Source organism: Mus musculus, chromosome 7 (genome assembly GCF_000001635.26).
Source record: "Mus musculus strain C57BL/6J chromosome 7, GRCm38.p6 C57BL/6J".
Taxonomy (NCBI): Eukaryota; Metazoa; Chordata; class Mammalia; order Rodentia; family Muridae; genus Mus; species Mus musculus.
Genome location: NC_000073.6, coordinates 25801489 through 25820934, shown reverse-complemented (window position 1 = coordinate 25820934; position 19446 = coordinate 25801489). Strand labels below are relative to the sequence as shown.

Sequence of the window (19446 nt, the reverse complement as noted above, 5' to 3'; positions counted from 1 at the left end):
CTCCCAAATGCTGTATGTGTTCCATCTTAACGGCCCTTGCTCCTGAAAATTCCAACAGTCTGTGTTAACTGAAGGCTTAGGCTTAAGACTTAAGGACTCATGGAAGTTGTTCCCTCAGGTTTCACCCGGGGTCAGTTCCTTCCATTGGGTCTGATGTTCATGCTACATATTTATGGAAATGTGAAGGGACTCCCGGTATTGAGTAGTCATCCTTTGTGAGTGCCTTTCTAAGTGTATTAGTCAGGGTTCTCTAGAGTCACAGAACTTATGGACAGTCTCTAGATAGTAAAGGAATTTATTGATGACTTAGAGTCGGCAGCCCAATTCCCAACAATTGTTCAATCGCAGCTGTGAATGGAAGTCCAAGGATCTAGCAGTTACTCAGTCTCACACAGCAAGCAGGCGAAGGAGCAAGAGCTAGACTCCCTTCTTCCAATGTCCTTATATTGTCTCCAGCAGAAGGTGTAGCCCAGATTAAAGGTGTGTTCCTTAAACTCGGAGATCTAATCTTCTGGAATCCATAGCCACTATGGCTCAAGATCTCCTTACCAAGATCCAGATAAGAATCTCCAAGCCTCAAGATAAGGGTCACTGGTGAGCCTTCCAATTCCAGATTGTAGTTCATTCCAAATATTGTCAAGTTGACAACCAGGAATAGCCACTACAGTAAGTGAGCCAAAAAAGGAACTTTCTGACCCAGGAAGTCAGGTTTTGGTTCAGGTGTTTTTTGTTTGTATGTTTTGGGTTTTTTTACATTTATTTGTATTGGGAGATAGGACATACACATGCCACACCATTTGTGTGGAGGTCAGAGATTAAATGGCAGGAGTCAGTTTACTCTTGTGCATCCCCAGGATTGAACTCAGGTGGTCAGACTTTACCTGCTGAGCCATTTTGCCAGCCCAAAGCCTCAGTAGGAGGCGACTACATGTCAGAGTTCCTTCTGATACCCCCACCTGCTGGGTTAGAAGAAACTCTTATCTCAGGCATCTTTACAACCAGCACTCAGAATTTCCAAACTAAACAGGGCAAAGTTTCAATGAAGATGAACAAGAAACAGGAAAGTAAAGTTAGAAAAGTAGAGTGCTCAGCACTTGGGAGGCAGAGGCAGGCGGATTTCTGAGTTTGAGGCCAGCCTGGTCTACAGAGTGAGTTCCAGGACAGCCAGGGCTACACAGAGAGACCCTGTCTTGAAAAACCAAAAAGAAAAAAGAAAAGAAAAGAAAAGAAAAGAAAAGAAAAGAAAAGAAAAGTCGAGTGCTAGCAACAGATGTCCCAAAAGAATGTATTGAAACAATAATAGGATGTCCAACACAACAACCAGTTTAGAATAAACCAACAAGCCACCAACCACAACAAAAGGCGGGTGGGGGTACGGGCTCCTGGAAGGACTCACCATTATCTACTCTGAGATACAACACGGATGGAGACGGCTGGTGCTGGCACCTGGTTCCAATCCTGATGACTCCTCAGATGATCATCTCTGAGGTCCCACATCACAGTTGTTGGTCCAAAGGGAATGAAAGCCACTTTTCCTGGGCCAACTGAGAGTACCTGTGTCTGGGAGCAGGGATTTGGGCTGTCCCTAATGTCCTGTTCCACTGCGAAGGAGGTGACTTGAACTTTTTATAGTCACAAAACAAAAGAAGCCATAAATCACTACATTTACCAAACATATGGGGGATGGGGGCCCAACAAAGGCAGAGTGTCGGGGTCGGTGGGCACCAGTGGTCTAGCAAGTTCTGCAGTGCATTCCAAAAGCTGCACCTAGGAGTCGCAAAGATGTAAACTCAGACAGAACTAGCAGATGACTGCTAAAGGGAACTAGAGATAGCCCCATGTAATTCCGACTCATGCTATGCAACATTCAGATGTCTCTTCACAGCCTGAAGTTGTAGTTCAGCCATCAGCAACCCAGATATGGTTTCTTCGGTGAACATGGGTTCATAGTGCTTCCCTAGAACAGAAAGAAAACACGGTGATTTTTTTTTCTGAAATGTGAAGTCATGTCCCACAAGAGCCACCCCCACGTCCCTAGAGCACTAGGATGCCCTACCTTCAACTCAATCCTTGATATAGCAGATCAAGATGGTACCTTGATAGGTGCCAGGCAGGGCAATGCTAGGGATGCTGCAACGAGCCAAACCGGAAGTATCCTCTGATGCTGCCTTATCCCTCTCAGGCCTTTGTGATTCCCGATTCCCTGACCTCACCTGCATTTGCATGTGGATATGAAGAGCCCAGAACTCCTCTAGTTTGCTCACAGCCGAATCTTCAGAAAAAAAAAGAAACAAGTCTTGTTTCTAGTGAGTGCTCTCTAACAGAGAGGGCCTGGGGTTGTTAACTCAGAGGCAGAGCTTGCAATAGCTCTAAGACCAGGGATCTGGGGGCTGGAGAGATGGCTCAGCGGTTAAGAGCACTCACTGACTGCTCTTCCAGAGGTCCTGAGTTCAATTCCCAGCAACATGGTGCCTCACAACCATCTGTAATGAGAACTAATGCCCTCCTCTGGTGTGTCTGAAGACAGCTACAGTGTACAGTGTATAGTGTACTCATATACATAAAATAAATAAATAAATAAATCGGAAAATATTTTTTTAAAAAAGACCAGGGATTTGATCCCTAACACTGTAAAAACTTAGTACCTGTTAAATACCCCATTTCAGATTGTATTCAGATATGTAGCTGCTAAGTCCTAGCAGAGGCCTTACTGCAGGCTCAGCAAAGAGTTCTGAATTCAAGGAGTCTGGTGGCCATTGATAAGTATACGAGACACCTCTAAGTCAGTGATTCTCAATACGTGGGTCCCAACCCCCTTAGGGTCACATATCAGATACTTACATTACGATTCATAAAGTAGCGAAGTTACACTTATGAGGTAGCAACAAAATAACTTTATGGTGGTGGGGTGGGGTGTCACCACAACAAGAGGAACTGTATTAATGGATTGTAGCATTAGAAAGGTTAAGAACCACTGCTCTAAGTGAATCAAAGAATGGAACTGGGCTGTCAAGATGGCTCAGCAGTTTGCACTGACTGCTCTTACAGAGGTCCTGAGTTCAATTCCCAGCAACCACATGGTGGCCCACGGCCATCTGTAATGGCATCTAGTGTCCTCTTCTGCTTAATAAAAAAAATTTTTTGAGAGTGAGAGAGACAAGAGAGAGAGGTGTGGCCTCAGGATAAGGACTTCGTGCTCCTGTGAACAGTCTCTCAACTGAGACTCTGTAAGCAACCCTAATGAAACTCATCTGGTCATCAAAATTCATTAACTAACTAATTAAGTAGGAAGAGCGAAGGCCTCAGAGATATGAAACTGATTGAATGTTGTGAAAATGAATGTGAAAAATATGTTGTGAGTGCATGAAAATGCCAGAATGAAAAAATATATGTGTGTGTGTGGGTGGGGTGTATAATTAACATATCCTAATAAAAAATAAATTAGGGCTAGGAGACGGCCCAGTGGATAAGCACGACCATATGAGGACTGAAATGTATAGCTCCAGATTCCTCGTAAGGAAGACAGGGAGCCTTGGGGCAAACCCTTCAGCTAGAGGAGGGATTCCAGATAGAACCTGCCTAGATAAATATGGAGGAATGCAGGAGGTCAACTCTACCTGCCTGCCAACGTACAAGCAGGAGTACCCGCATACACATCTGAACCCACGCACAGAATATACACGAATATAACACGAATGTACAGATACACGCTAAAAAAAAAAAAAAGAAAAAACACTTTTTGTTTTTAATTTAAAGAACAAGTCCTTTAATCCCACTAGTGAGCAGTGGAGACAGGAGGATTAAGAAACTCAAGGTCATACTTAAACTACCCAGAGAGTTTCAGGCCAGCTCTAGCTACCTGCGACCTCGTTTCAAAACAAAACAAAAGAATGAGTCAACCTATACACACTGACCTAAGTCAATGTCACGGAGCCTTGTAATCTAGGGACAACAGAATGTCAAGTCCCTCCTAGTTGGCAGAGGTAGGATGCGGGAGGAAAGTGCCTCCAAGACACCTCACATGCACGCACGCACGCACACCAAGATAAGCAGAGGGAGGCAGGAGCTGGGGAAGCCAGGCGGGGTCACAGGCGCGCGAGGTGTGGCTGCTGCAGCCAGTCAAGGTCTCCCGCTCCCAGGTTCCTCTTGTTTGCTTACTATGCCCCACCTAGGGCCCAAGGTACTGCCTCCGCCCTCTGAACCCAGGGAAAACCTTGGTAACCTGGGAGATACATTCGCGCGATGGTGTGAGACTTCTGGCGACAGCGGGCCAGAGACAGAGAAATAAGGGTGCGGGGAGCGACGCCTTGCAGGAGGCTGCCCCGCCCCACTCCTCTTGATTTCGTTGAGGAGGGAGCCGCCCCGTTCCCTCCCCTAACTAGTCCGGCGGCAAGGAGCTTCTAGGAGGTACAGACCCAGCCGACCTGCAGAGATGGAGGCAGCCAGCACCTGGGCGCTGCTGCTGGCCCTGCTGCTGCTGCTGCTGCTGCTGTCTCTGACGCTATTCAGGACCCCGGCCCGAGGCTACCTACCCCCGGGGCCCACGCCGCTGCCGTTGCTGGGGAACCTCCTGCAGCTGCGTCCCGGGGCTCTGTACTCGGGGCTTTTGCGGGTGAGGGGACGCAAGGACATCCTAACCAGGGGATGTGCGCGGGGGCGGGGAGCCTTCTAAGTGCCAGAGCAGATGAGTCTTGGACTATCTTATAAAGGAGGCAGAAGCAGGAGTTCTGAGGGCAAAGAGACCATGAATGTCTTGAGCTGGGGACGCGAACAAGTTGACCTGGGCTGAGCAAGGGTATCCAGGTTGGAGTGGGCAGAGCTCAGCCAGTCTTGGAAGTGGGATCCAGGGCTAAGAAAGAAAGGGAATGCCCTGAAAAGGGCACTAGAGCTGGAGGGACACAGCTCACAGAGGACTAGGAGGAAATGAGAACAGGACCCAGAGGAGTAGGGGTCCCAGGTCGCAGGGACCCACAGCATGCTGGAAGTTAGTGAGCTGAGACCAAAGCTGCAAAGCAGACATTCTCTAAATAAGAGGGTAGTGGGCGAGCTTGCCGTCCCCAGCACCCTTCCCCGTCCCCCCCCCCTCGTTGAAAGGGAAGCATCTGGAAGCTGGAGGGGGCTGAGCAGAGAGCATCCTGGGCTGAAGGAATCTGCCTCAGAGACTCCCAGAGTGGGAGGATGGGTGTAGCTCTGCTAGGAGGGAGCTAGGAGTTCCTGCCACGGGTGGGAGGATGGGGAGGCAGTCCCAACTTGCTGGGGGTAGTGGGGAGAATTAAGTTCTCCATTCAAAAATACTCTAAGGGACTTTTAAGGACAGAAAAGAGGAGTGGGTGTCTAAGGGAGAAACGGGACACATGCTCCGTGTTACTTGCTGCGGGACTTAAGTGTTCAGCAGAGGTTGAAATGAGTAGCCAGATATTGGGAAGAGGGGGATTATGAGAAACCAAAGCTGGTTGTGGATGGTCCCAAGATCAGAGGTTAGAGCCTAGAAGGAAGTGAGAGGGCAGGCAAAGGGATGTGGTTAAGAAGCGCCCACTCAGCAGAGCGGTGGTGGTGCACACCTTTAATCCCAGCACTCTGGAGGCAGAAGATCTATGTGAGTTCGAGGCCAGTCTGGTCTACAGAGAGAGTTCCAGGGCAGCCAGAGTTTCACAGAGAAACCTTGTCTCGAGAAAAAAAAAAGGGGTGTGGGTGGGCTGGAGCTCCCACCCCACACTCCGATGCAAAAAGAGAGCAGCTTCCCAAAGGGATGCTTTGGATTGGTGTGGGGAGCAGACCAGCTCCTGATACAGGGGGCAAAAACCAGGGCACATGGTTTGGAACCAATACAGACTGCCTGAAAGAGGCAGCTCCCTGGAACTCTCTTCTCCCTCTCTGCCCCCAGCTAAGTAAGAAGTATGGGCCTGTGTTCACGGTATACCTGGGCCCCTGGCGCCGCGTGGTGGTCCTGGTTGGACATGATGCTGTAAGAGAAGCCTTGGGAGGTCAGGCTGAGGAATTCAGCGGGCGTGGAACATTGGCAACGCTGGACAAGACCTTTGATGGTCACGGTGAGTCATGAGTCATGAAGGCAAACGGGGGCTGCTGGATCCTGCCCCCACTGCAGGTCTGGAGCTTTTTGTACAGGTGACTGAGTGCCTATCTTTCTAGGAAATGGAATGACAACAGTGCCTGTCACTTAAGGTTGTACTGAGGATTAAAGTAGAAACTGGGCTTGTGTCAAGTGGGTGCTTACTAACGGCCAGCCACAGTCTTCGTAATTACTACTCCCTGGTCTAGGAATTGATAGACAAACACAGCAGAGAAGCTTGACATACCGGGCTCATCCCCAGCATCTGGTAGGCTCAGACTGGAGGAACTCAACATTCATGACATAGTGAGTTCAAGGTCAGTTTACGCTACATAGAACAAGACAGTGTGACCCTGTCTTGAAAATGTCCAGGACTAGGACATGCGTAGAATCCACCAGTGACGGTTGCAGGCCTTGTTCAGTGGAGTGCTTACCTAGAATCCCCCAGTGAGGGGCTGGGGGTGTGGCTTAGTGGTAGAGGCCCTGCCTAGAATCCCTCAATGAGGGGCTGGGGGCGTTGCCCAGTGGTAGAGCCCCTGCCTAGAATCCCCCAGTGAGGGGCAGGGGCTGTGGCTTAGTGGTAGAACCCCTGCCTAGAATCCCCCAGTGAGGGGCTGGGGGAGTGGCTCAGTGGTAGAACTCCTGCCTAGAATTCCCTTCCTGCTCCACCCACCCCACCCACCCTCGCCTTGACCACTGACTAGGGGTGTGGCTCAACAGATTATTTTCATAGAATTTACCAGTGAAGGGCCCAGTTTATAGAATGCCATGGATTCCATGCCCAAGCCAAAAGAGAGAGAAGAGGGCTGGGGAGCCCAAAACACAGAAATCACTCTTTATGTTAAGATGGGAAGCATGCTTAGCTTGTGTGGAGCCCTGGCTTCAATCTCAGTACCACCGAAAAGTCTGGCAGCACATTGGTGACTAAGATAGCGCTGCCTACTTCCCCTAGAGAACCCTGACAGACCTGTCATCAGACAGTAACTGCTCAGAGGGATTGCCCAGGATGGGTGGGGCAAGCTAGCATGGGGGTTGGGGGGAAATCTAGGATTCTAGGAATTCACAGGCAGTGCCAGACACAGCCTATGCTCTGAAAGATATACCCAAGGAGCCGCCAGGAAAAAAAGAGGATGTCTAAGCTGCGGTTCTTGGGCTAGAAGGGAAGTTGTATCCAGGCAGAAGGACTAGCATGTGCACATGTATGGAAGAGGGAAAAGAATGAATCTCTTCAGCCCACGGGCTCCCTGTGCCTGGCCCTGTCCTAGGTACTGAGGACACAGAGATTTTCAAGACAGATATCTTCTCAGAGTGAGGAGGTAGAATTCTAAAAGGAGAGCCACAGTCCTGAGAGTAGGGGCACAGCGTCAGGGGAGAGGTGCTGAACTGAGATGGGCAGGGAGATAGGCTTCTCAGAGGAGGTGACATCTGGGCTGCCACATAACGGGTAAATGGAGTCCATCGAGGCTGAGGAAGCAGCTGAGAGTGGTGGCTCAGTCCTTTGATCCAAGAACTTGACGGGCTGAGTCAGGAGAATTGCTAGGAGTTCGGGCCATTCTGGGCTACACAGAAAGACCCTCTCAAAAAAAAATCATAACTAATTAAAAACAGAAGGATGAGGGCAGGGGAGATGGCTCAGCAGTTAAGAACGTTTGCTGTTCTTGCAGAGAACCTGAGCCTTGTTCCCAGCACCCGCATTGGGCCGCTCACAATAGCTTGTACTCCAGCTTCAAGGGATCTGACATCCTCTTCTGGCCTCTCCAGGCACTTGTATACGTGTGAACATACACAAACATGCACAGAAGTAAAAACAAATAAAGTAAATCTTTTAAAATAAATTTTAAAATGGGCAGCATCTAGGGATGTACTTAAGTGGTGGAGTCCTCACAGAATTCCCCAGTGAGGGGCTGGGGGCGAGGCCCAGTGGTAGAGCCCCTGCCTAGAACCCCCAGTGAGGGGCTGGGGCGAGGCCCAGTGGTAGAGCCCCTGCCTAGAACCCCCAGTGAGGGGCTGGGGGCGAGGCCCAGTGGTAGAGCCCCTGCCTAGAACCCCTGCCCAGGGAGGGGCTGGGGCGAAGCCCAGTGGTAGAGCACCTGCCTAGAATCCCCCAGGGAGGGGCTGGGGGCGTGGCTCAGTGGTAGAGCACCTGCCTAGAATCCCCTAGTGAGGGACTGGGGGTGTGGCTCAGTGGTAGAGCCCCTGCCTAGAATCCCCCAGTGAGGGGCATGACTCATTGGTAGAGAGCTTAACATAGGCAAAGCCCTGGGTTCATGTTCATCAACCCCTAAAAGAATGGAGGGGTGCAAGCATGAGGAAACAGCAAGGGTCCAGGTGGGGATGGGAGATCATGAAGCCTTTGAGGAAATAAGAGAAGTTGTAGTAGATGATTAATAAAGCCAGAAGTCAGCATGGCTCTGGTCACCTAGCAGGCCTGTGAGTCACACCAGAGCAGCTGGGCTCTGGCTTTCTGAGATCCATGCATTTCCACAGGGAAAGGCTATGAAGTGAGTTAAAGCCCAGAGAAGGGACTAGCTGAACCGTGACAAGGACTAAGGATGAAGAGAAATGGTATTTGTCAGAGAAAGGAGCCTGAGAGGGCTAGGGGTAGATGAGGGCTGAGGAAGGGAGAGGAAAGATATACAAGCTAATTTCAGACATGAGGGGAGCCAAGGACAGCTTCCAACTGCCACTACAAGCCAGCCTTCACCCCGTAGTGCTGAGCTCAGAAAGGGAGTCTGTGCAAAGGCTTGTGTCTTAGATAAAAGAGAAGACGGTGTGATTTTAACCTTGCTTTCTGTTCATATTCTCACCTTGGCTCATCAGGGCCTGTGTTGCTCCCCACAGGGATTAAAAAGGTGGTGGAGGGTTAGCCACACATTCAGGAGACTATCTCTTCTGGCTTAAGCTCAAAGGATAAGGAGCTAATTCAATTATGTACTCATAGAGCATCTACTGAGTGCTTATTACACACACACACACACACACACACACACACATGCTCACACTCACATATGCACACATCATCTGCCAGGCCAGGCCAGATCCAGGACAGGGCCCTGGGGCATCTCACTGAGGGGAAGGGACCAGTCCCTTCTTGAATCTAGCCTTCTATGCAGGAGTTTTCTTTGCCAATGGGGAGCGGTGGAAACAGCTGAGGAAATTCACCCTGCTCGCTCTACGGGACCTGGGCATGGGCAAGCGAGAAGGCGAGGAGCTGATCCAGGCGGAGGTGCAGAGTCTGGTGGAGGCTTTCCAGAAGACAGAAGGTCAGCAGGGTGGAGACAAGTGCTTCCAGCCAAGAGGAAGAGGAACCATCCCCTTTGTTCCAGGGTGGTGGTGAATCTGCCCGGGGGGTGGGGGGGGGGGAGGTGCACAAGGGTGGAGGGCACTGCTCTCCTCCTCACTGACTCTGTCCTTCATCCCTGGAGGTGCCACAACAGCTGTCTCTGTCCCTGAGGTATTGGTACCCTTGAGCAGGCTCTCTTTCTCCCTCTCTCCCTTCCTCCCTCTTTACCCCCTACCTACTTTGTCTTGTTTTGTCTGAGACACAATTTTACTGGTTAGGCCAGTCTGGCCTGGAACTGGTAATTAATCCTTCTGCCTCAGTCTCCAAGTGCTAGGATTGCAGGTGTGAGCTACCATGCCTGGCTCCTTTTGCTCCACTTGTTGGCTCTCTCTCTCTCTCTCTCTCTCTCTCTCTCTCTCTCTCTCTCTCTCTCTCTCTCTGTGTGTGTGTGTGTGTGTGTGTGTGTGTGTGAAATACTGTTTATCTGATATCATATATAAACCACAGTAAGTGCCTTTCAACAGTAAAAAAAAAAAAAAAAAAAAAAAAAAAACCAGCATCCTTGACATAGGGAATTCTAATTAAATTAGCATCATCACTGCCTATAACAGGTCAGTGAACACAAACTGAAACACAGGTGGTCTTCTTACCTCTGAGACAGTGATAGAATGTTCCCCGTGTTTAAACATGGTCATAAGCCTAGGTATATAGATTCAAGTATATATTCCGTAGGGTTTGAAGTGACACCCCCATCTTTGTGGAACATAGAACATCACTAATTAAGTCCAATCTTGAGAAAGGGAGAGAGAGAGCAGTGTTAACATGCATGCAGCTAGAACTGTTACTTTTTAAAGATCACTTTCGCTTTACTGTCCAACAAAAACATGGCTTGCTACTCATGTTCTGAATTAAATCACAGTACACATTAAAAGCCATGAGACCTTTGTTTTGTATAAATAAAGCAGTAGCCTTGTTTTGTTCTGTAAGTCAGGGTTTCTCTGTGTCGCCCTGGCTGTCCTGGAACTCACTCTTTAGGCCAGGCTGTCCTTGAACTCAGAGATCCACCTGCCTCTGTCTCCCAAGTGCTGGCACTAAAGGCGTGCGGCACCACCGCCCAGCTTCACTCATAGCCCTTAAGATAAGCTGTTCAGTCTGCCCTATCTCCTTTCTTAATCCAGTGAATGTCATTTTTGTCTCAGATATGTATTCTTTGAATTCTCCAAACACTCCATCAGGCTGCATCTCCCAGGTGATCCTTTGTTTTCATGTGTAAGAGAATCCAGCAGCCTGGCCTGTCTTCTGCCCAAACAGACCCTAGAGAGTTGGTCCAGTCTTATGTTTGCCTCTCTTTTCCACAGTGTGGCACTAGGCACACCTGTGAACAAAAAATCTTCTGGCCTTTTTTAACATCATCCATTTTTAGTTTCAACACCACAGATGCTACAACCCAAAGACAGATGTCCTGTTCTCTCTCTTTGTTGTTGTTGTTGTTGTTATTGTTGTGTGTTTTGTTTTGTTTTTGCTTTTTAAGACATGGTCTCACTCTGTAACCCCAGCTGTCCTTGAACTCCCAGCAATCCTTCTGCCTCAGCTACTTAAGGGCCTGGAATGCAGGTGTGAGCTGCCATACCTAGCTCTAATTCTCCTTCTGCCTCTTTTTATCTAATTCAGTTCTCTCTCTCTCTCTCTCTCTCTCTCTCTCTCTCTCTCTCTCTCTCTCCCTCCCTCCCTCTCTCTCTCTCTCTTTCTTTTTTTTTTTAAGATTTATTTATTATTATATATAAGTACACTGTAGCTGTCTTTAGACACACCAGAAGAGGGAGTCAGACACACCAGAAGAGGGCATCAGATCTTGTTACAGATGGTTATGAGCCACCATGTGGTTGCTGGGATTTGAACTCTGGACCTTCGGAAGAGCAGTCGGGTGCTCTTACCCACTGAGCCATCTCACCAGCCCCCTCTCTCTCTTTCTATGCCTCCCAGGACGTCCATTCAACCCTTCCATGCTGCTGGCCCAGGCCACCTCTAATGTCGTCTGTTCCCTTGTCTTTGGCATCCGTTTGCCCTATGACGATAAAGAGTTCCAGGCTGTGATCCAGGCAGCAAGTGGTACCTTGTTAGGGATCAGCTCTCCATGGGGCCAGGTAAGTGATGGGAGCCTTCTCAAGCCTCGAAACTTCCTGTCAAACACCCTGGGAATGAGCTGTCTTCCTGTGCCCACAGGCCTACGAGATGTTCTCCTGGCTACTGCAGCCCCTGCCAGGCCCCCACACACAGCTCCAGCACCACTTGGGCACCCTGGCTGCCTTCACTATCCAGCAGGTACAGAAACACCAGGGACGCTTCCAAACCTCAGGTCCTGCACGTGATGTCGTTGACGCCTTCCTGCTAAAGATGGCACAGGTGTGGAAACTTGGGAGAGGAAAGTGTCCCTCTTGAGTACAACTGACTGACTACTGGCCTAGGTGATAGCCCACATACTTAGCATATGCTGAGCCCTCATCCCTGGGATGAACTCAGGATTGGACCCTGGGGAGGAGACCATCCCTTCTTGATTCTAGTCTGTTCTTTACGGACTGCGAGCTCCTGAGGATATCTATTGCTCTCCTCCCTTTTTACTCTTCGTGAAATATGGTCTTATTCTGTTGCCTAGGCTGGCCTGGAACTCACCCTGAAACCTAGGCTAGCCTGGAACTTGCAGATATCCCCCTGTTTCTGCCTCCTAAGGGCTAACCCCCCAGGCCTGGCTTCAGGTCTCTTTCTCTACCTCCATGTCTCTGTGTACAAGTTGGTAGAGCTGTCTAGCAAGCAAGAAGCCCTGGGCCCCACCCCTAGTACCACATGAACCGGGTATAGTAGTTCACACTTATCATCCCAGCGCCGAGGAGGCAGAGGCAGGAAACCATCTTCATCTATATAGCAAGTTTGAGGCCAGCCTGAGCTACATGAGACCCCAAATGGGAGTAATGACCAATGGCTTGTCTCGGTGGGTAAAGGGACTTGGCACCAAGTCTGACTGTCTGTGTTTGATCCCCGGGATCCACACAGTGGACAGGGAGAACCAGCTGCCACAAGTTGTCCTCTGACCTCCACATGCATGCCATGGCACACACATGCCCACACATGAAATTTTAAAAGATCTTTTTTAAAAATCTTGAATCTCACCTGCCATGCCTTTAGTCCCAGCACTCAGGAGGCAGAGGCAGGTGAATGTCTGTGACTTCAAGGCCAGTCTGGTCTACAGAGCAAGTTCTAGGACCACCAGGGATACACAGAGAAACCTTGTCTGGAAAATAATAATAATAATAATAATAATAAACAACTTAAATCTAAATCCCACTTAAATAACAGATCCTCATTTCTCAAGTTGTCTCAAACATTTATTTCAATCCTCAGGAGAAACAAGACCCAGGTACAGAATTCACCGAGAAGAACTTGCTGATGACGGTCACATACCTGCTGTTTGCTGGGACCATGACCATCGGTGCCACCATCCGCTATGCCCTCCTGCTCCTGCTGAGATACCCTCAAGTCCAGCGTAAGAAACTGTTCCTGCCAGGCAGGCCCCAGGAACCTGAGCGACGGTTCCAGAGGACAGAATGTGGAGGGAGATGAAAAGGTCATGATCTAAAATTCCCCGAGAGGTCAGGGCTTCCAGAACTTCTGATCACAGTGCAAGACGTAGTGAGAGGCGAGACAAGATCCGTCTGTGCCACCTTGTCACCTTGTCCCCAGGCATGGGAGCCATAGAAGGATGTTGAGCAGGGAAGATATATGATTTATTTATGCATTTATTTTTATTTGAGATGGGATCATACTGTATAGCCCAAGCTAGCCTGCTACTCACTGTTTAGCCCAGGCTGGCCTCTAACTCAGCGTCCTGGCTTGGCTTCCCAAGTGCAGAGTGTATTAAATTACCACACCCAGTTTGCATCTGCATTTTAGAAAACCTTTGCGCTTCCAGGACAGAATGAACTGTAGGAGACTGGGACTCAGTGATGGAGTCCCTGCCTAGAGTCTCAGGGGCAATGACGGGAGCTTGAGAGCCCTTGCTTGGGATCCACTGGTGAGAGGAAGGGACGTGGCTCAATGGTAGAGTATGACGGCCTAGCAAGCATGAGGCTCTGGGTAACATTCCCAGTTAGCACCCCCGCAACACACACGTACACACACACGCACACGCACACATGCACGCACACAGTGGATTGTAAATGATGAAGGCACTCAGGAAGGTGGACAGAAACCTGAAGACCTAAGACAGGGCTAGGCCAGGCTACGGAGACAGTGGGATAGAAGCAGAACAGGCAGGTTGTGGAGAACTAGGAAGGAAGGAAGGAAGGAAGGAAGGAAGGAAGGAAGGAAGGAAGGAAGGAAGGAAGGAAGGAAGGACTTGTCCAGGGGCAGACTTGAGCTTCTAGCTGGGAAACTGCAGACAGTGTCGTTACCCTGAGCTACAGACAGGAAGGATGCTTTCTAGGGGAGGCTGAACATGGACTGTAGGTCTTGCCTGTAATCCTAGCACTCAGGAGGCCTAAAGCAGAATGATTGACACAAGTTCAAGGCCAGCCTTTTCTACATAGTGAAGGAAGACCTTGGTTACATACCAAGGGCCTGTCATAAGACAAAAGACAAAAATGCGGGGACTGTATTAAAGTCATCTTGAGCCAGGCCCACAAAAGGAGAAGAATCCAAACTTCACAAGACACTGGATCAAGCCTGGATTTTAAAAATTATAACCCGGCTAGAGAGATGGCTCAGAGGGTAAGAGAGCTTGCTGCACAAGCATGGGGACCTGAGTTCAAATCTCCACCATCCATGTAAAAAGCTCAGTACGTCTCTAGAGCACTAAGGGAGGAGGGGCTGAGATGGGAAAATCACTGCTGGCTGCCAGCCTAGCTCCAAGCCCAGTGATGAATGCTGGGGATAAGGTGGCTAGTAATGAAGCAGGACACGGGACACGGGCATCGTCCTCTGGTGTGCGTGCATACACCCAAGCACACTGTGTGCACACAACCCCCCCACACACACACCCACACACACACAAGAAGAGTCACCATCCAGGTGTGGTAGGGCACACCTGCAGTGCCAGCACATAGTAGGCTGTGAGTTTGAGGCCCAGCCTTGGTTACACATTGAGATACACTCTAGCCTGGGTTATAGGCAAAACAGAAAACAATGAAAGAGAGGTGACAGTCACAGTCAGAACTGAGGCTAGCCCAGAATGAACCACACCCCTCCCCCAGCACTTGGGAGGCAGAGGAAGATGGATCTCTGTGAGTTCAAGGCCAGGCTGGTCTATGTAGTGATTTCCAGGACAGCCAGTCTCAACACCATTTTTTGCTAGGAAAGTTAAGACAAAATAGATACAATATCCAACACAGGCTGACGAGACCCCAGGCCTACACTGCTCCTCATCGGCTGCCAGTCCCACCCCCAAACCACTGTTGTACAAGATGAGGCTTCTGGGAGAAAGATCCCAGGGTTCATCCTACCCTTGACCTGCAACCTTCCTCTTGTATTCAGAGCGCGTCCGGGAGGAGCTCATACAGGAGCTGGGTCCTGGCAGGGCTCCAAGTCTCAGCGATCGAGTTCGCCTCCCTTACACGGATGCCGTTTTACACGAGGCACAGCGGCTCCTGGCACTGGTACCCATGGGCATGCCCCACACCATCACGAGGACCACTTGCTTCCGAGGGTACACTCTGCCCAAGGTAGGTGTATGGCACAGCCAGAGCAGTTATCTCTGCCCTGGGACTTGCGTTTTGATATCCCTGTCTCTGGAGGATCCTCACCCCCAACCACCATCCACCTCTTTCTCTCCCGCCTCCACTGAAAAACAGTTCAGAATAGAACCACCGGGGGGCGATATATTCCCAATCCTGCGATAACAGCAGCAGCGGCTCTTTCTGGAATCAAATCCTTATGTTAGCCCCGTTGTTTTCTTAGCTGGAACTTGAACAAATTGCTTCATACACTGAGCCTCAATATGCTCCTCTTTGAAATCAGGAATAATAATAATAATGGTCATTTGGACTTGTAAGATGATGCTTGTAAAACATCTACCCAGCTCTTGATGGTGGATGGATGCCCTATATACATACAGAAGACAGTCACGATGTCACAACCCCTCACATTGTGTCAGCTATTGTTCTGGATGCCTTCTGTTAGTATTATTTTCTTTCATCTGCAAAGCAATCCTATGTAATCATCACACCCATTTTACAGAAGGAAAAACTAAGATGTGAGTACCCAGCCAGAGAGTGGGAAGACAAGATTTGAACCCAGAACCTAAGCTCTAATCACTTCAACCTGCCTTTCTGTTCCTTAATAACAGTCCCATGATGCTCTTCTGGGAGCTCCTTCACCTTCACAGCTCACACGCCATGGGCCAGACTCCCTAGCAAGTCATGTTTTGCCCCTCTGCTCTGGTTTCTCCGCCTGCCTTTCCCCTCTACACCAAAGCCCCAAGAATACACAAGCTCTATCTGGCCTGAGAGATAGCCTTGCAGCCCTCCCTGCCTGTCCGTTCTTGGACATCCCTCCCACACACACTCTTGTCTTTTGCCTCCCTGGGACATTCCCCAGAGAGATGGCTTCGTACAGCTACAACTTAATCTTGGAATCACAACAGACTCCCAGAATCTCAAAACAGTATAAAAATAACACACTTTGCCAGCCTCCCCCGGGGATTTCTTTGGCTGCTGCTTAAGTTCCCTGGGCCTTAGTTTCTCTATCTTTTTTATATCACCCCTCACCCACATAAGGTGCTAGGGGCTGAACCCAGGGCCTCTTACACATTAAGCAAATGTTCTATCGCGGACTTACATCCCTAGACACACACCTTTGTGGGGTTTGTGTATTTGTTTGGTTGGTTTGGTTGTTTTTCTTTTGAAATAAGATCTTGTTAAGTAGCATGGGCTGGCCTTGAACTTGCAATCTTGCCTCCTTCCTGAGCTTTATTCCAGAGATTCCAGGTGTGAGGACAGGAGTGAGGCCACTGTGTGAACCTGTTTTATACAAGGCAGTGTGTGTGAATACTGAGAGAAAACGCTTGGCTATCCCAGCATGGTGGCAGATGCCTGCTAGGCCATCACTGGGAGACTGAGACAGGAGAATTGCTGCAAGTTCAAGGCTAGCCTGGGCTACATAATGAGACCCGGTCTATTAGAAAGAAAGTAGGAGCAAATGGGAGGAGAGGGGGGGGGCACAGACGTGTTTACTTAAAAAGCATAGTGCATAGCTGAGGACCCAAGTTTTCTTCTCAGCATCCATGTTGGGTGGCTCACAGACGCCTGTAACTCCAGCTCTAGGGGGACCTGATGCTCTTGAATCCATGAATATCACACACACACACACACACACACACACACACTGACATACGTGTACATAATTCAAAATACTAAAATTAAAAAATCTAAATACAAATAAATCTTTAAAAAAAACAAATCTTAATTTTTAATCAGGTTATCTTAAAAGTATGGGTGTAGAACACCCAACTGTGTGAGCTTTTCCCTGTCTCCTCAGGGCACTGAGGTCTTCCCTCTGATTGGCTCCATACTGCATGACCCTGCGGTTTTCCAGAACCCAGGAGAGTTCCATCCAGGCCGCTTCCTGGACGAAGATGGTCGGTTGAGAAAACACGAAGCCTTCCTGCCCTACTCCTTAGGTATCTACCGGGTTTTAGGGATAATTGGAAGGTGCTAATTGGCCAGTGGTGTGAGCTCCAGTTGAGGAGCACGTTCCTGCACCCCAGGGTCTCTGTCGGCTCCCCATATCTGTGGAGCCAGATGTGACCGCAGCTGACTCAGTCCTTCCCTGCCAGGTAAGCGAGTCTGCCTGGGAGAAGGCCTGGCTCGGGCGGAGTTGTGGCTTTTCTTCACTTCCATCTTGCAAGCCTTCTCCCTGGAGACCCCGTGCCCGCCGGGTGACCTGAGCCTGAAGCCAGCCATCAGTGGACTTTTCAACATCCCCCCGGACTTCCAGCTGCGGGTCTGGCCCACTGGCGACCAGTCCAGATGAAGGAAGGAGTTTGGAAGGTGGGAGCCCTCTGGGCTGAAAGAGCCTTACTCAGGGTGTGTGTGAAGCAGGTGTCTCAGAAGCAACATCACACTACACACCACGTATCAAGGCAGCTGTGGAGACCAGGGACCACACCACTACACAACCGCACAGCAACTGATGCATAGGCTTCTTTTTGGAGAGGGCTGTCTGAAACGGGGATCTTGTTATGTGGTGACACAAGCCGAACTCAAACTTGTGATCCTCCCGCCTCGGTGTCCTGCTCGCTGGAATTACAGGTATGCGCCACCATGAGCTGCATAGGCTTTCAGCCTACATCATGTAATATAGGCCATCTGGAATTGCAAGCATATAGCTAGATACCCCGCTGTCCACCACACGACTCTGTATGCTCACAACTCTAATCCAGCGACTGCCTACACAAACACACAAACAACCCAACCGTATTCAGGACTCTTAACTCTGTCTAACACGCTCAGCACCGCTGTTGCTGGGTCCCCGCCATAGAAAACAGCAAGCCCCAGCTGGGGTCATGTCACAGCCAGAACGATGTTCTGTCTACTCCCATGGATGACCTCACCACCATCCAGGCTCATGAGTGGCTCTATCAACGGCCACCAGCCAGTAATCCACACAGCCAAACCGTATGTGACAAGATCTTGGCCCTTCCAAACTTCTTCCCACTGAGGCACACCGTGACGACATACTATTCCCCAGTCACGTCCACACCCATGCCCCTCCAGCACGCTCCTTCCAACAAATGTTCCCAAATATAAAGGTTTCCTGGTCTGTGATTGTGCACACAGACCTTCTACAAATGAGGACCAGCGACCCAAAGAAAAAGGGTTTCCCAGTCATGTTATCAGGGGCCTGCTCTCAAACGCATTCTGATCTCTGAGCTGCCTGCAAGTCCTCATGAGAGTGCTGGAAATGTATCCTCCTCCTGGAAGGACTAACTGGCCTCACAGGGATGATGCAGGGGAGTGCTGTTAGCTGTTTCCAGCCCTCCTTATCAGGACAGAAGCCATAGCTGACCTCTTTGTGACTTGAAGGTTCCCGTTTTGCAATAAAAGTTTGTTTCTGGCCCGAACGGACCCCCTCTGCCTGTGTGAGTAAGGGGGTGGGGACGAGGGAGCCCGCCCCTCCCCTGAGGCTGGGAGGGAGCCGAAAAACATGGTTACCGCCCACCTCGCCCACGCCCACCTCGCTGCTTACATCAGTGCCAGATGTGAAGCTGAGGGGGAGGGAAGGGAAAGGACAGGGCTGGGGCTGTCTGCTGTCCTGCTTCAGGATCACTGGAAAGTCTTCGGCCAACAACAGATCTGGTCTCTGGAAGGGCTCCAAATCTGAAAGCACATACTGACACACAGGCACTAAGGACACAGGCCAGGGCATCCTACGCTTGGTTCCACTACCGTGCTTTCCCTCCCTTTCCCTCCTGGTTGTTTTTCCCCTCACTCATTTTGTTGTTTTGTTTTGTTTTTCCAGACAGGGTTTCTCTGTGTAAATCTGGCTGTCCTGGAACTCACTTTGTAGACCAGTCTGGCCTTAAACTCAGAAATCTGCCTGCCTCTGCCTCCCAAGTGCTGGGATTAAGTCGTGTGCCACCACTGCCCGGCCTTTTTTTTTTTTTTTTTTAAACAACCATCAATTCTATCGACTCTGCCTGGAGATGTAGCTTACCATGTATAGAGCCCAGAGTTCCATCTTCATTACTGACAGAAATAAAAAATAAAGTGACCACTAACTTTCTGCTAGGTCTGTTTCACTTATCACCCTTTGTTAAGGTTATTTTAAGAAAAATATTAGAAAATAATTGAACATGTGTGCCTTTTAATTTCTTCCAAGATGGGGCCTTAGACAAGCAGTGGTGGCGCATGCCTCTAACCCCAGCACTTGGGAGGCAGAAGCAGGTGGATGATCTGTGTGAGTTCGAGGCCAGCCTGGTCTACAGACCCAGTTCTAGGACAGCCAGGGCTACACAGAGAAACCATGTCATTTGAAAAATCTTTTAAAATGAGGACGAGGAGGAAGAAGAGGAGGAGGGGGGGTCTTACGTAGCCCAGGCTGACTT

The 19446-nt window shown here is 49.7% G+C and overlaps 1 protein-coding gene across 1 annotated transcript; it reads left to right on the top strand.

The window, feature by feature from the left end:
* The first annotated feature begins 4409 nt into the window (after positions 1–4409).
* Positions 4410–18466, top strand: Cyp2s1 (cytochrome P450, family 2, subfamily s, polypeptide 1). Its single transcript, NM_028775.4, has 9 exons — positions 4410–4612; positions 5885–6050; positions 9184–9333; positions 11337–11497; positions 11577–11756; positions 12750–12891; positions 14877–15064; positions 16878–17019; positions 17176–18466. The coding sequence occupies exons 1-9, from the start codon at positions 4433–4435 to the stop codon at positions 17370–17372; spliced, it is 1506 nt and encodes a 501-aa protein (NP_083051.1). The 5' UTR covers positions 4410–4432; the 3' UTR covers positions 17373–18466.
* Positions 18467–19446: the final 980 nt, after the last annotated feature.